General features: G+C 35.9%; 1 protein-coding gene across 3 annotated transcripts in view; it reads right to left on the bottom strand.

Moving 5' to 3' along the window:
- LOC112042920 (protein dead ringer) overlaps positions 1-16106 on the bottom strand; it is a 186467-nt gene that overhangs the window by 95069 nt on the left and 75292 nt on the right. For all 3 annotated transcript variants that reach the window (XM_052887712.1, XM_024078123.2, XM_024078124.2), the window contains one exon: positions 15230-15496. In XM_052887712.1, coding sequence (XP_052743672.1) covers positions 15230-15496 — 267 coding nt within the window. The remainder of the gene's footprint in view (positions 1-15229; positions 15497-16106) is intronic.

Here is a 16106-nt window from a genome sequence, read left to right as displayed (position 1 = left end):
CGAATCAGAAGCAATAAAAGCATATTGTCGCAGCCACGACAAAAGCCGCCGCCTAAGGCCAACCTAATAAACAATTACGCATATAAATATAAAATAAAATCGCTGCTCGATGTTTTATCGAGCGGATCGTGCGCCGCTTAATAAAACACTATTGTTTTATCCCAAGGGCGGCAAAGAAAACTGCTTCACAATATAATCAAATCGTAAATATTCACGTGCATACGTTTTTGCGCTTTCAGTTCATTTTTTTATTTATCTATGTATGTTACAAGATGTTATGTTGTAGGACAATAAGAAAAACACGATAATTGCAAAAATCCTAGGACGTTGAAATGATGACTCTTAAGGTGCATTTTCCCTACCAAGTTTGTAAGTTTATAGTGGAAAAGGCCATTCTTATTGTATTAGATTAAGGTTATATTTTGCATCAGTTTTTCTCGATGACACCCACGTTTATTTCAATTGTTAGTTTACAAGTTTACAATTATTAGTTTAGAAGCACTTTCGAAACGTTAGGTAATAATATTAGATAATTGTGATAATAATTAGTCTTAAATTAAAAGTTACGAGACGTCCAAACGTGTAGTGTGCAACAATTTTATTTTTATTTCTGACATTAATATTATTACAATCACACCTTATAAAAATTGCTCACGTTCTTATAAACATGCACTAAATTCTCAAATATATTCTGATCACGCAATGCACACATTCCAATTTACTATCTATATTTTTGTAATAAGCCATTTTTATCTGATTATTCTATGACATTTACAAAATGCAGACCAATACAGTTGTAGCACTTCCCCGGATAAGCGCTGTCACAAAGAGTTCTACTACTATTGTGCGTGCTATTAACTTCAACCGTAACTAACATTCAGGAGATATGAACAATAATAAAATTTCAGCTACTCCGCCCTACACGGCGTATAGTAGCAAAAAACGTTGTAAATTTAAAATGAGAACAGGAAGTGATAACCCGCGGCTCGGCTGCGCCCTCACTTCACTGCACTCACACTAACAAATTCACTTTATAGATCATTAAATTACTTAGTAGGTATATTTCTGATATCCTTCCATAGTATAGAACTATAAAACAAAGATTTGAAAGAAGTCACTCAAAACTGTGAAATATAAAGATATAGTTAATATTATATACATATATAATTAATGAAATAAAGTGCACTTTTTAAAACACTCGCAAAAAAAGATTTATAATTACATTTATAAGGAGCTTAAGTATTCATAAGCAATGGACGCCCGTGATTTCATTCGCTTGGAATTCGAGATATATTAGAGGTAATGATAATATTCAATGTAAAAAGCATAAGTTAAGTTTCTCGTCGGCTCTTCTCAGGAGTTTCTGTCTTAGATAGCTGTAGTAGAGTCTACTAACCTACTTGTAATCAAGGAATTTATTTTATAAAAAGTTTTAGAAAATTTGATTATTTTTAACTACGTTTTAATTAGATTAGCGTCACCACGAAAAACCAATGTAATCATATATGAGTAACAACTTCCTCCGAGATCCCAAATTGGGAACAACATTTGGTTAAAACTTTTTGCTGTAAAAACATTCCTATAAAATGTTTATCGCCCGGTGCATGCACATGTGCCACTAAGGCGGAGATTATTCCAAAATTTCCAGATTGCCACCCCGGGCAAAAAATAAATAAATCCAGGGCAAAAAATCACCCGATCCTCGAGATTACGGCCCCTTGAAATACAGCTTACAGTTATTTATCGGCGCGGATTCAGGCAAGTTGAGAATGTGCAGTAAATGCTTGATGTGGTTATTAAAACTTTAAGAAATACTTATGTATGTGTTGCTTATCGATACTCAGAAATAGGGTAGCGATAAAATTTTATAGAAGAATTATCTTTTGAATTCTTTCAGTATTGTATTTTAAAGTAACTAGTAATTGAATAAAACCCATTGATAACGGCTATTACCGATTAAAATGTTGGAAATAAAATCACATAGCACAAGTAAGAAAATATTTTTTGTTCATCGAATTTTATTTGAGGAATAACTTCTGAAAAATACGCTAATGTTACAGCGAATAAATACTATCTCTGCAAATAATACTTATGTGAAGTGTGTGCGACTAAATATCTTTCTGTTCAAATACACGTTCACTTTTTCTGCAAAATGACGCTTATGTTATAGCGAATAAATTCTTTCTCTGCAAAAAAAACCGCTTATTTGACAGCAAATATACAATTCATCTACAAACTGTAAATATTATAGATAAATAAACAAATTGTAATAAACGTCCTAATTGTACTACGAGTATATGTGGTGTTTCAATCTTATACACACATTATATTACAGCGAATAAACACTCTCTTTGCAAAAAGACGCTTATATTACATCAAATAAACCCTCTATCTGCAAAAAGACGCTTAGGTTACAGCGAATAAACACCCCAGCATCAATAGCGTGGCGTCACACAAACCGTATAAACAGCCATGTCCTTGATACTACTGAGGGTTCTATTTATACCCGGCAGATGCGCCCCGTGCCCCGTGCGAGGCTATTTCAGGCGCCCTCCCTTCTGGACCATCCCCGATCTAATACTTACGGCCCTCGCGTAATACGAAACTGGCATCAAACAACGTTTTTATACCGGCGTGTGCACTTTATTCGTCGAGTTTGCATATGCAATGCGCTTTAAATTCAATCCCAAGCCCAATATACACAATGTTGTTTTATCATTACTAATGTTTTAAATGCGAAAGTAAGTTTGTGTGTTTCTTATGCTTTAACGCATGTAAGCAGCATACGCTGCCAGAGTGCAGAAAAATTCAGGGTACCAGTTTGTCTCCAGAAAAAAGTCATCTTGGGTTAAATATATCTTCGATAAGCTAGCGAAGCCGCGGGCTGCAGCTAGTACAAAATATTTGTAGATTTAGACAAATATCAGGGTTTTAAAATAAGTTCCAATTTTGTAAATGTGTTATGTGACAGAATCAATGCTATGTTACAAACAAGGTATTTTTCCAAATACATATTTTCAAAATGAAAATTAGATTTTATCATACTTTTGGTTCATTTATCCTAGAGTTAGTATAGATGAAGAATCCCATAATTTATAAAGCTACGTGTAAAATAATAAACCTTCGGTTCCAATTATATCTCGATGCAATTCAGCAAATCTGATATTCAAAGTTGCATTGAGGATATTTATAGAAGTCGCATAGAGTGCATCATGCAGACGTGACAGGCAGGTCACCCGACACGGTAATGTGCGTTGAGCCGATACATATGGCGAGATATCGGATTAGAGTGGCCATTTTGAAAATCGAACGAAATATTAATTACATTGCGTATAATTTTATGAATGCCACGATGCAAATACAACAATTTTTAATTTGTACAGAATAGCAATTAGTAAAATAATATTATTACAATTTTGATTATATGTATGATTTTTGAAGAAATAATAAAATATTTTATATTATATGGTAGATATATTAAGTAGTGTCTATCTAAGTGGAAACTTTAATGCGGATAGTTTTTTTTATTATAGTCAGTCAAAAAATTATCACATGATGGCAAAATACTTGTCATCATTCATTACATTACTATTATTTCCACATTTAAATATGTAAAAGCAAAAAACATAAATGCAAGTTTCTAACCAATATTATATACTATATTGTCATTCATTAGCCTACGATAATGTTAATGATTTTATTGTTAATAGTTAAATCATGTGAAGATAATAATTTTAAAGCGCAGTATTTTTATTATATGTCATTGTTTAACAATGTATCAAGATATAAATATTTAATTATTATAGGCACTTAAATCTAGGCAGACTTTCGCGACTTCATCCGCATATAATTCAGTTTTTTACAAATTCCGCGGGAACCATTGATTTTATGTTGCTCAAACTCAACCTCAATCTTCCAGTGAAAGTCTAATTGTAATTAATCCTGCCGTTCCAAAGATTAGCTCGCATACACAAAGAGACAGCGAAATAGGCAAAACATTTTAAAAAGTTCAAATGTGTGTGTTTTAGTATCGTGTAAGGAACCATAAGCAATTGAAAAAAACAGTTGTTTTGTAAACACAGATAGACACTTAAATTTTTATATTCATATCATCAAGTCAAATGGTTAACTACAAAACTATCTATCTGTATATTATTTGAACATAGTTTAAGCAATAAAGTATCATATCGAAAATCATTGAGAATTTTATACTTAGAATTCGAACAATCGAACGCCTTCACACATTGCCAGTTTATTTAATTAATAACGACTACGCAAACATTACGTGCGACATAACATTTGTCGATTTATTGTAGTTATAATCATAAAAGGGAATTACAATGTTTGTCTGTGTAGGTGACGTTAGCTTTATAGTCTATATGTATGTAATAATATTTTATTTGTGACATCTGTGATAGATTAACATGGCATATATGTTATATAAACATGTTCAGTTAGATGCCGTTACAATTTTATTTTAAACATTCCACTTATTTTTACACTAATTTTTAAACATAAAAGTACATAAGTGTAAAAGAAACAAATAAGACACAGGTGAGATAATATAAATAGTTAAAAAAAGTAACAGTGCTTTTCGGTTTTTGCGGCAATAACTAAAATATCTAAGTATATTTTCAAATCCAATAATCATATTTTGACCATATGAAAATGTTTAAGTAAAGATAATGAATATTACTAACAAAATATTTTGCATAAAACATTTTGGCATATTGACTTTTCCAGTTTAAGACGCAAACATAAGAACAAAACGACAATTCATACATCTACGCTTTAATGGTTAGGGCGCTACGGAGGATCATTCGTAAATTATCTCTTATTCTCTCTCTCAATCTCTCTCTCTTATAGAGATAAGATATCTCGTTACATACATGGTCTACGAAAATTCCAAGTCCCGTTGGCTTTGCCACAGACTACTAGAATAACATACAAATCTTCAGTAAAAGAACCAGTTTATATATGATTTGTCTAATATGAAATCAGACTGCAACATAACGTATAACCACATTCTAACCCCCCGTATATGCATGTCTGCCAGAAATAGCCAGTCAGATGTTATGCGTTGGTAATGCGATAAAAAGCGATAAGTAGATAATATTATAACTATACCTACTGTATAATGCAGCCCGCCAATTCGCATTAAAAAAGCGTGGTAGGACAAAGCTCCATATTCATTTCCTATAAGGAGAGAGCCCCGGCCCTCTAGTGGGTTGTTAAAATAGGTTGATAATACACTATTGTAATGTAGCCCACCAACTCAAAGCCGGGTACCTTGATGGGTCTAACGTCTAAAACAGTCTTACAAAGGAAGAACGCATCTTTAACCTCCAACAGTAGATACTACGAGTATTCAACATACATACATACAGCTTAGAACTGACTTCTTTTTGGAAGTCGGTTAATTATTACCATCATGGCTGTGTTCTAAAACTAAAGTAAACAATTTTATCACAGATTAATCAATAATATACATATGAAGCGTATGGAACACGACGGTGTCGTACCCGTCACAAATACAAAATTCAAAAATTAATACATTTTATTACAGAAACCGCCGCATCAGTATTCAATATTATTCAAGAAAAATGGCGTCTATGTTTTTAAATGTTTTAAAAACTGTTCATAAAAACTAAAAAAATAAGATGAAGTATTTTTTTATTGGTTAATTATTGATTATTATATTGATTTACGTAATTGTTATTAATGTTAAATTCTGTTTTGTTTTATTGTTTTCACCGGCTTCAGCACGCAGTTTTTAAAGACTCACTCTGGTTACTGTGTTGATGGAATAATTTCGAGTGTTCTAAAACTAAACGGTTCTGAATTGAAATCGATGGAATAATTACGTCTGTTCCGAAACATCCTACGATACGATTGGTCACCGATATAGTTGTCGTTCACTTTTGAATAATAACGTCATTTGGATGAGAACATAACTAATTGCGTTTGAACAACGTTATTGTAACGTTATCTGTGAGGCTTCGATGTAGATAAAATACCTATTCAAGCTTCGACATGGCACGGAGGTGACTCAATCTGGAAACTTCCAAATAATCCTTCCAATTATTATGCTTGATTGCTTATATTGCTTACTTTACAAGCACTTTCAAAACATCAAGTTATGTATTATTAGATAACTAGCGGACGCCCGCGATTTCGTCCGCGTGGAATTTAGTGCACCATGGATTTCTCCGGGATAAAAAGTAGCCTATGTGTTAATCCAGAGTAAATCTATTTCTATTCCAAATTTCAGCCAAATAGCTTCAGTAGTAACGGCGTTAAAATGTAACAAACATCCAAATAAACACACATCAAAACATCCATACAAACTTTCGCGTTTATAATATTAGTAGGATGGTGATAATCCGAGGGTTCCAAAGCGCGTTGGTCCGAGAAGTGCCGATAACATATTCATCTAGGTTTTTTTTAGTATATTACCATGTAGCCTACTAATATTATAAACTCGAAAGTTTGTATGTATTTTTGTTACTCCTTAACACCGCAACTACTAAACCGATTTGGATGAAATTTAAAATGGAAATAGATTTAATACCCTGGATTAACATGTAGGCTACTTTTATTTTTCGCGGGTAACACCTCTAACCGCAGCTAGTATAATATAATACTTAGCCTTCGTTAAATATTTCAGGCCCTCGTATGTCCTATCTATTCATTGGTTTGAGACGTTATCTGAGCTCCACATTCGTAAAATCTAACTACTTCGCCATCGAGACTATACGGTGTACGTAATCGTAACGATTTATGAACATTTTAAGGCTAATTGCGACGACAAATCGGCTATTTAACGATAATGGGCGCATCTAAATCTAAGAAAAAAATATATAATGACTTGAACACGCCTTAATTAGGATCGGAAGTTTCCGATGTTTTTTTAATGTTCAGTTAATTTGTTTGTTTTCATTTCTTTGTCTACCAATTTAACAATACAGACCGGTTTATAAGTTTATACTAAAATGTACTTGTAAATTGTTTGCATTGATAAATTCATAAACTGGGAGATGAAGAGTTTGGTATTACCAGTCAAAAAAATAATAATAAATGGTTTTTTTTTTATTTACCGAGAGCCCTTCTCCTTGCCGTAGCCCATCTGATGATGAGTGTCGATGCAGTCTAAGTTGGAAGCCGGCTTACTTGGAAGAAGTACAGTTTTTTTTTCTTTACAAGTTTGCCCTTGACTACAATCTCACCTGATGGTAAGTGATGGTGCAATCTAAGATGGAAGCGGGCTAACTTGTTTGAAGGAAGTTGATGTTTTATTCTACCCATAGTCCATACCTCTAACGCGGCATCGTAGCGAACGCTTGATCGCTAGGTTAAATACGTCTTCGCCTGTAGGTAAACCGTAATGTCAGCCACTGACTATCAAGTAATATCACATTGCCTGCAGCGCTTGACGGCTGATATAACTGATCGTATGTTTGTCGCGATGTGCATGACATCATGCTGATCGCGACCAACACACTTTCATGTGAGATTACTTGATCGTCAGTGGCTGACATAAGCTGTAATAAAAACGCAAGCAACCTTATTTTTCAGTAGCTGCGTATTTATGCCTATTGTAAGTAATTAAGTTGATTACATATTTCAAATCTTATCAGCTTGTTTTGCTACGTGATAAGCTTGTACACAACAAACGAACAAGTAAAAGCCGCCATTAAAGTGTATAGCCCAATTGGACTCGGTTCCAAAGTAACATAATTGACTGAAACCAATGAAATTATGAAAATAAGTTGGAAATAAAGACGAAATCAATTTAATTTGAATAAAAAAATCTAACTCAAACTGGACCAGTTTCCCTCAGAGTATGTAACTTTTTCTTTTATTTGAAATCAAAATGGTATTTTTACCGATTTTTCATACGTCTACCTAGAAGTAGCTATGTTTTGTATTAAGTACGTCTTATTCTGGGACCCAAGCTGTATGCAAAACATGTTAATCGTTTAAGTTGAATAGTGTAAGCATAAGAAACAATAAAACAAATTTATATTAAGCGTTATTTATAAAGTTGAGTTTTAAGTCGGGTTTGAAAACGACAAAATATTTCTTTATTAGAAATCTCTGCTACTTAATCCATGGTACAAACACAAAGATTTTAAAGGAATACGAGTACAATAAAAAAAGCTATGTGTACAAAAAATATGGCAAATTGTAAACTTTTTAAAGAAAAATCCACATGTTTCAAGTGTATAAAACATTCCGAACCGATAAAACTATAGAAAACATTCTAACCGATAACTCGTCTAGACGGAATAAATATCTCCAAAACACTCGAATGCCAGGCCGATGGCTCACTTGGCTAATCGTTTGAGTTGCCAGTTTAAAAAAACATCGTTCTTTTTTCAAATCTACTGCCACTTTAAAAGGTTGAAGGCGAATCTAATAGGGCACGTGCATTTAAAACATTTTAAACGAGCATGTTACGAGATTACGGCCCTCTGGGTGTGGTCACGCCTGTCTACGGCTATTCTAATGTGTTTCGATATAAAAGGAAGGGACACGTCGTTAAACAATCAATAAAGTATCCACCTTGGAGTGATAGTTTTTAATCCTTTAATAACTACTTTGATCTGAAGTAATATCATAAATGGCTAAGATTTGATTGTTTTGTTTGTTACGATTTAAATCATAAAATCATCATAATTGACAACCTATATTCGGCTCACCGTTGAGCACGAGTCTCCTCTCAGAATGAGAGCCGAGAGAGAGAGTGAGTGAGAGAAAGCCTTAGTCCACCACGTTGGCCAAATGCGGATTGGCAAAATTCACACACGTAGAGAATTGAAATAATCCTCTGGTATGCAGGTTTCCTCACGATGTTTTTCCTTCACCCTTTGAGATACGTCATATTTAATTTCTTAAAATGCACATAGCTGAAAAGGAGGTGCATGTCCCGGACCGGATTCGAACCTACGCCCTCCGAATCAGAGGTAGAGGTCATATCCACTGGGCTATCACGTCTCTAATGTTAAAATGCTCGACCGATTTAAAAATTTCTTTCACATTTGAAAGTTACATCTTCACCGAGTAATATAGGCTATATTATATCCCCGTATTTTTATGGAATATAGATTCTGCACCACGGCTTATTTAAAGCCCTTATTATTGAGAGCAATAAGGCTTACGCATCGCATCAAACGGATTTATGGCAGGCGTAAACTGATCCGCATCGCATCAGACGGATTTTTAATTTTACGAAAGATAAAATCCCTTTGATGCGATACGTCCGGTGCGGATCAGTGGACGCACTTGTATGACTTTCTATACAAAGAATACTAAAATCCGTTTAATGCGACGCGTCCGATTCAATGTGGATCTGTGGACGCTTGCCCGCCACACACTGAATAAATAAACACTCAATTCTGTCAATAAAAATTAATGTCGTTTTAATGAAATCCGTGACAAACATATATTATTGTAAAATTATAAGATAAATTGCATAAATCAAACGTGTAGCCAATAAACAAGGCGCCCCCTAGCGCGTGTTTCGCGCTCCTTGTGAAAAATGTGAGATAGTCGTGCGCGCGCTAAGAAATACGTGACGCCAATAAAACGTATCATCCGATTTAATACAAGTCCTATACGCGCGACTTTCTCTTCTAAATACGAGTAAAAGAGATAGTTTTTTTTTTATTTCATTTCTATAATTAAAGCTTGACTCTCTCATCTGATGTTTAGTGACGATTAATTCATTCATTTATTCATTGTTGACATTCATTGTTGACATTTCACAGATTCACAGTACATTTATGCATTCGACCATTTCTGGCGTACAACAATTTAGAATGACACAATTAATTAAAAAAAGTCAATAGCAATTATATTCATTGTGAAGGTATGTTCAGAAAGTTGTTTTTCAAAGTTTGTTCAGTTTTAATTTTACTGTATTACGGTTCCTTAGATGTGTACGAGCTTCTTTTTTGACGGTAGGATGATAAATAGCCCCGAATGAAGCCTACCTCTATACCAGACCTGCGACAGTATAGAAAATATAAAATCTCTATTTTAATACGTAATATGAGTGATTGGCTTAAGATTGGAAATCGATCTTAGAAAATATTCTGTTAAAAATCAAATAGTGTGTAGTACACTACAGAAATAATAATGTCATCCTGTGAACAATAACAGATATTCGTAGAAGGTAAACATAGAGAAAATATTTAACATTGTATAATCAAAACTTCTGAAGATGCCCTGGTTCTGGAAAGACAACTCTTAGTAGAAATCCATCTATTCTATTTCTGCAAAGAAAAGTTTTTTATTTAAGTTAAATTTATTTTGTATGGTAGTGGTAGTATTAAATATGGGCCTTCAATGGAGCGCTAAATACCGGTATGGCATATATCTGACTGGTAATCCAACCCAGTATCACCACAATGAAAAATCAACACACACAACACAACCACACCAGAAAGGTCATCAAACATTGTGATGAAGACCTTTCTGTCTACAAAAGGTATAATAAAGCAGATATTAATAAAACCATTGAATGGGAGACGATAAAATCAATAAAAGCGATCATTATAAAGTGTAAACCATTAATTGGTAGTACGGGCGTTGGGGATACATTCACACCCCGACAATGTTGCTTTTAAAATCGTACATTAACGTGTTATTGTGCGGCTGAGCATTGTGCGATGCGGTTCGTTTTATGGCGTAGGTGGAATTAGCGCGCCCTTCGATTGATCGTAACAAAGAGCTCGTGACCGTCGCCTTATGGCATCAGCGCTAGGGGCTGATGAACTAACTGCAGTCCATGCAAGCGTATTACACTGCTTAGTCCAACAAACTCTGTAAAAAGCGCACGGCTGCTTTTTTAGTAATACTAGCCAAGTGCGAGTCGGGCGGGTTTTGTTTGGAAGGGTTCCCCGCACCATTCTCTATAAAAATAGCAGAAAAGTCACGTTTGTTGTGTGAGACTCTTAAACAGGACTCTATGGACTCTATGGTCCCGTTTTACGGGGTTCTAAAAAATAAGTAAAAATATTTAACTATTTGCTCAAAAACGCCGTTAATTTGTAGTTCCAGTTTAGTAGTTTTCTTTTGTAGCGAGGTGTTGATCAAAAGACAAATCTATGACCACGTAGATCCCGCATACAATAAAATAATTAGGTAACATGACGATGTAATTTTGCACTTTCATAACTCAACGCCCAGACAGTTTCCTTCAATACTTCAGTTTCACCAGACATTAGACCCGTGAGATGTTTCTGACATCTTCGCCCACCCTTTGGCCTCCTTAATTCGACCCTGTCGCGAAATCCGTTCTTAGCGAATATCTACTAACTATAAACTACCATCCATACCTACCATACTATTTTGGCTGGTGGGAGACTTTGGCCGTGACTAGTTACCACCCTACCGACAAAGACGTACCACCAAGTGATTTAGCGTTCCTGTACGATGTCGTGTAGAAACCGAAAAGGGGTGTGGATTTTTCATCCTCCTCCTAACAAGTTAGACCGCTTCCATCTTAAGACTGCATCATCACTTACCATCAGGTGAGATTGTAGTCAAGGGCTAACTTGTAAAGAATAAAAAAAAATCCTGCGAAATTACATCCTTATACATCAAACGGTTTCAGACATTTCGCGATGAGTGACCTTCCGCTTTATAGATGAGAATATCAAACAAAAGACACCTTAATTATTTGCCAATTCCCCGTACATCCTCACCGGTTTAACAGTCAAACACTTTCACTCGCGCTCTCGTAACATTTATAAAGTATCCGAGCACAAAGGAGTAGATTATACGAGTACGTCCTTTGAAGTGATGCAAGGAGCGCGAACACTGAGATAAAAGCGGTAAACACGTTAATTTTACTGAAAACGGTGCCATATGTCGGTGAAGACCACCACTCACGCTGCTACAAAATACTGTTACATTCATCATCATCATTATCAGCATGTTTTACGGCTCACTACCGGGTCAGGAGGACTATTCTGTAACGATTTTGTACAACTCGCAGGTGCGAGTTCCGAATTCACCTCTATCGTTCTCTTTCTCGCATCTCGCACTTGCGAATAATACAAGACGAGGAGATATAGAGCACGGAGCTAGCTTGATGCCTGTAATTTCACCTGCTACTGTTTCCTTAAGACTATAACGCAGTGCTGCTTAGCGAAATAGCATGACAGCAGTATCTACTTCTAAGAACCCTGTCGCAATTAAAAACTGTATAATCGTCGCAATAAATTATTAGATTCGTTATCAATTACTGCTTACTGCTGAGCTCGAGTGCTCCTCTCAGAATAAGAGAGGTTTAGCCAATAGTCCACCACGCTGGCCCAATGTGGATTGGCAGACTTCACCGTTTGTGACACGTGATATTTTCTTAAAATGCACACAACTGAAAAGTTGGAGTTTCATGCCCGAACCGGATTCGAACATACACCCTCCGGAATCGGAGGCAGTGAAACTATAAATATATATTTTAATGGTAGGCGTCTACTAATCCGCAACGTAAGTATCGAACACATCGCATCAAACGGATTTTAGTATTCTTTGTAGAGAAAATCATACAAGTGCATCCACTGATCCGCATCGTACGGATTTTATCTACCGTAAATTAAAAATCCGTTTGATGGGATGCGTCCGATACAATGCGGATCTGTGAACGCCTACTATAAGTGGATAATGACGATGAAAGCCAATTAAACTAAAATAAATGCAAAATACAGGTTTATAAATGTGTAAGAGGCAGAACCTAAAACTTTAAAAAAAATAATGTCGTTTGCATCTTCTTGTCACATAAAGAAAAACCTACACATTTAAATGATACCTATATGATGAGTTTTTAACTGTTAACCATTCGAGAGAACTCATGCGCATGTCAATCTACATTCCCAGAAATGTCGAATTAATGTCCAATTCACAAAGTAATTATCTCCGTAATTATTATATTATGATAATAACAAATGATTACGGGGAGTTTCTGTCTGCTTATGCGCTTCGGAGAACATACGTCTTGTAATGAATGGTGGGCCTTATCCAACGTTGGTTAAACACACGTTTTACATATTCAAAACTATATTCTTCTCACTGTTAATTGTCGTGTAACAAGGCAATGCAAGCGTGATCAAGTTTTATTTCTCCCCGATGATAATTCTCTTAAACGGCTTGTTAACCGCGTATGGCTGAAAAGCAGGAATACAATGGCTTCGTCAAATTTTCATGTAGCTCTCTTTTCGATTGCGTGGTTCGCTGATCCATTTAACCAATTTGACTTGATTTTCCAGAACATAAGCCTCTGTTCTTGGTCGGGCTATGAAATACTTGGGTTCTTGTGAAAAATTCTCAATAGTAACCCGCGGAGTTGGAAATTCAATGGCTCTGTTAAGTAACTACAGATTTTCGATTGCCTGTCTTGTCCATTTAACCAATTTGACCTTGATTTTACAGAACTTTGTTACGTTCTTGATCGGGTTATGAAATAATGGGTTCCATTTCTTTCCAAGATCTCTCAATGGCAGTCTACATTTGGGAAGTGGTGAGGATTTCTTTTTTATTCTTTACAAGTTGGCCCTTGACTACGATCTCACCTGGTGGTAAGTGGTGATGCAGTCTAATATGGAAGCGGACTAACTTGTTAGGAGGTGGATGAAAATCCACACCCCTTTCGGTTTCTACACGATATCGTACCGGAACGCTAAATCGCCTGGCGGTACGTCTTTGTCGGTAGGGAGGTAACTAGCCACGGCCGAAGCCTCCCACCAGCCAGACCTGGACCAATTAAGAAAATTTCAATTGGCCCAGCCGGTGATCGAATACAGGACCTCCGTTTTGTAAATCCACCGCGTTTACCACTGTGCCACGGAGGCCGTCAGACAGTAGTCACAAAGTCTATTCTTTGCGGACTCCCTGCAAAATTTCATATTTGTCGTCAAGCGGTTTTTGTGTAGGTATTTAACTTTCGCCGTCCATTGTCATTTGGAGAACCGGAGACCGCTTATTCGTTGCCGGACTTTGAGTCCTTCATCTTAAATCCTTTTTTAAATAAGATCATATTATAAATATGTAAACGATTTGTCAGATCATTATTTTTGAGGCTATTGGAGCAGCATGGTGGGCCCAAGTTCCATATTCCCTCTTGTAATGAGAGAAGGAGGCCTAGAGTATAGTAGGCCGTTTAAATAGGCTGATAATGACGAGAATGATTTATAATATACCTACACTACCAATGAGTAACACATACAAAAATAGATCGACTATATCCGATATAACAATAAATGTGGTTAACCCTACCACCGGGTGACAGGAGATTATTTCTCAATCCGGTCGGGTCGGAACTACCCCATCGCAATCCCTCCGAACCAATGAAATATGTAACAAAGGAAAAACGTGTTACGTCGTATGGCGAATAAAGGAAGCTATTGGGTATTCAATGAGGAGTTATGAATAACTTATTAATGGGGTTGCGAGGGTTGAGTCGTCCGATTTACGATGATTACGTTATTGTGGGGTAAATATTTACTGCGATTCGCTGTAAATTGTCAGGTGTCACTGGTTATTGGCCTTACACCGTTTATATAATTACGTCTTGGTTCGTGCAATGCAAGTGGTTCTTTATCTATAATGCCGCCTTTCTGGAGGTAACTACCATTGCCATTTTTACATATATTCAATTTAATTTAATGTCTAGTCTATGGTTTCTACAATTGTAGACTAAAAACTTCATTTAGCGTCTATTTATGGTTTTACTCGGTTGTTGGATCAAAGTTTAGATACAGAAGGCATCTTTGAGATGGCGCGTACTGTGAGGGGGTTTCTCACTCTGGAACCCTGACCTTCAGATGCTTTGGCCTCAAGCTTAGGTTTAATAATGTTGTAGTTTATATTTTACAAGAAAGTTATAAGTAATGTTGTTATTATAATGTAAATAAATTAACATTAATATTAAGGTTCAAAAGGTAGTTTTTCGACTCAGGAAAGTTTCGCGACAATGTGCAGTCCACAAATGTTTCGAATACACTTGGATGAACGGCGTAAAATTTTAATTTTATTTATTATAATACACGTATTCATTGAGTGGTATGGTACTTATATCTAGTGGAATATCATAATTTCGTTTAAGTCTACTAACGTTTAGTATTGTTTCTATTGTGCAACGTCCATACAAACTGAGCTTCAAGCCCGACTGAGTGTATACAAAATTAAAAAAAAAAGCGGTAGAAAATAGCAAAAGTCTACATACCTGACGGACCTGCTTGTACTGCTCCTCAAAGCTCCATCCAGCCGCGCTTCCCTCGGAGGACGAGGACGAGGCGGAGCCTACGGGCTGCGCGGGCGGCGGGGGCGCGGGGGCGAGGAACGCTGGGGGAGCGTAAGGGAAGTTGGCACCACCGCTGGCGAGCGCGAACACGCTGCTGGGGGTGGACAGGGGAGCCCCTTGCGCCAGTGACGCGAGAGAGGATAGGTGAGGATGTAACGACGTCTTGAGGGACTCGAAGTCATCGCGGACCTGTTGGAAGAAATTAAAATTAAGCCTTAAATAAATAAATTAAAAAGGAGTCGTAATTATAAAAATTAAATTTAAACTTAAAATTAAATATGTCTTATTTATAGCTAAATTAAATTAAGTAAGCATTTAGTTCCACAAGGGGCGGATTTGAAGGGTTAAGTGTGCCGCTTCTTGTATAAGCTCAGTAGGAGGAGACAGTGAAATATTCGTCATATTCAAAGACTAGATTATTCGTTTTAATAAAAAAAAAATTAAGCTAGTACCTATGCAATATAAAATAGTCGGCAATGTAGCTTCTGAAATTTAGATCCTAGATTCGAGTTATGAAATATCAGATTTTTCTTTCTTCCATGAAATTTTCAGTAACAACCTGGAGAAGAGAAATGAAATGAAATGAAATGAAAATATACTTTATTGTACACCACACAGAAACATACGATACAGAAAAATAATGGAAAGAAAGAAAAATGCACAATAGGCGGCCTTATCGCTAAAAAGCGATCTCTTCCAGGCAACCTAACGAAGAAACTAATAATAAAAATTATAAAGATATAGGCTAGGGTGTACAGAAGTAATATATAAAAGAAAATAACGCATAAAAAAGAAAAAT

This window comes from Bicyclus anynana, chromosome 20 (assembly GCF_947172395.1).
Source record: "Bicyclus anynana chromosome 20, ilBicAnyn1.1, whole genome shotgun sequence".
NCBI classification, from domain to species: domain Eukaryota; kingdom Metazoa; phylum Arthropoda; class Insecta; order Lepidoptera; family Nymphalidae; genus Bicyclus; species Bicyclus anynana.
The sequence above is the reverse complement of the archived record's forward strand: the minus strand, read 5'-3'. Positions and strand labels throughout refer to the sequence as shown.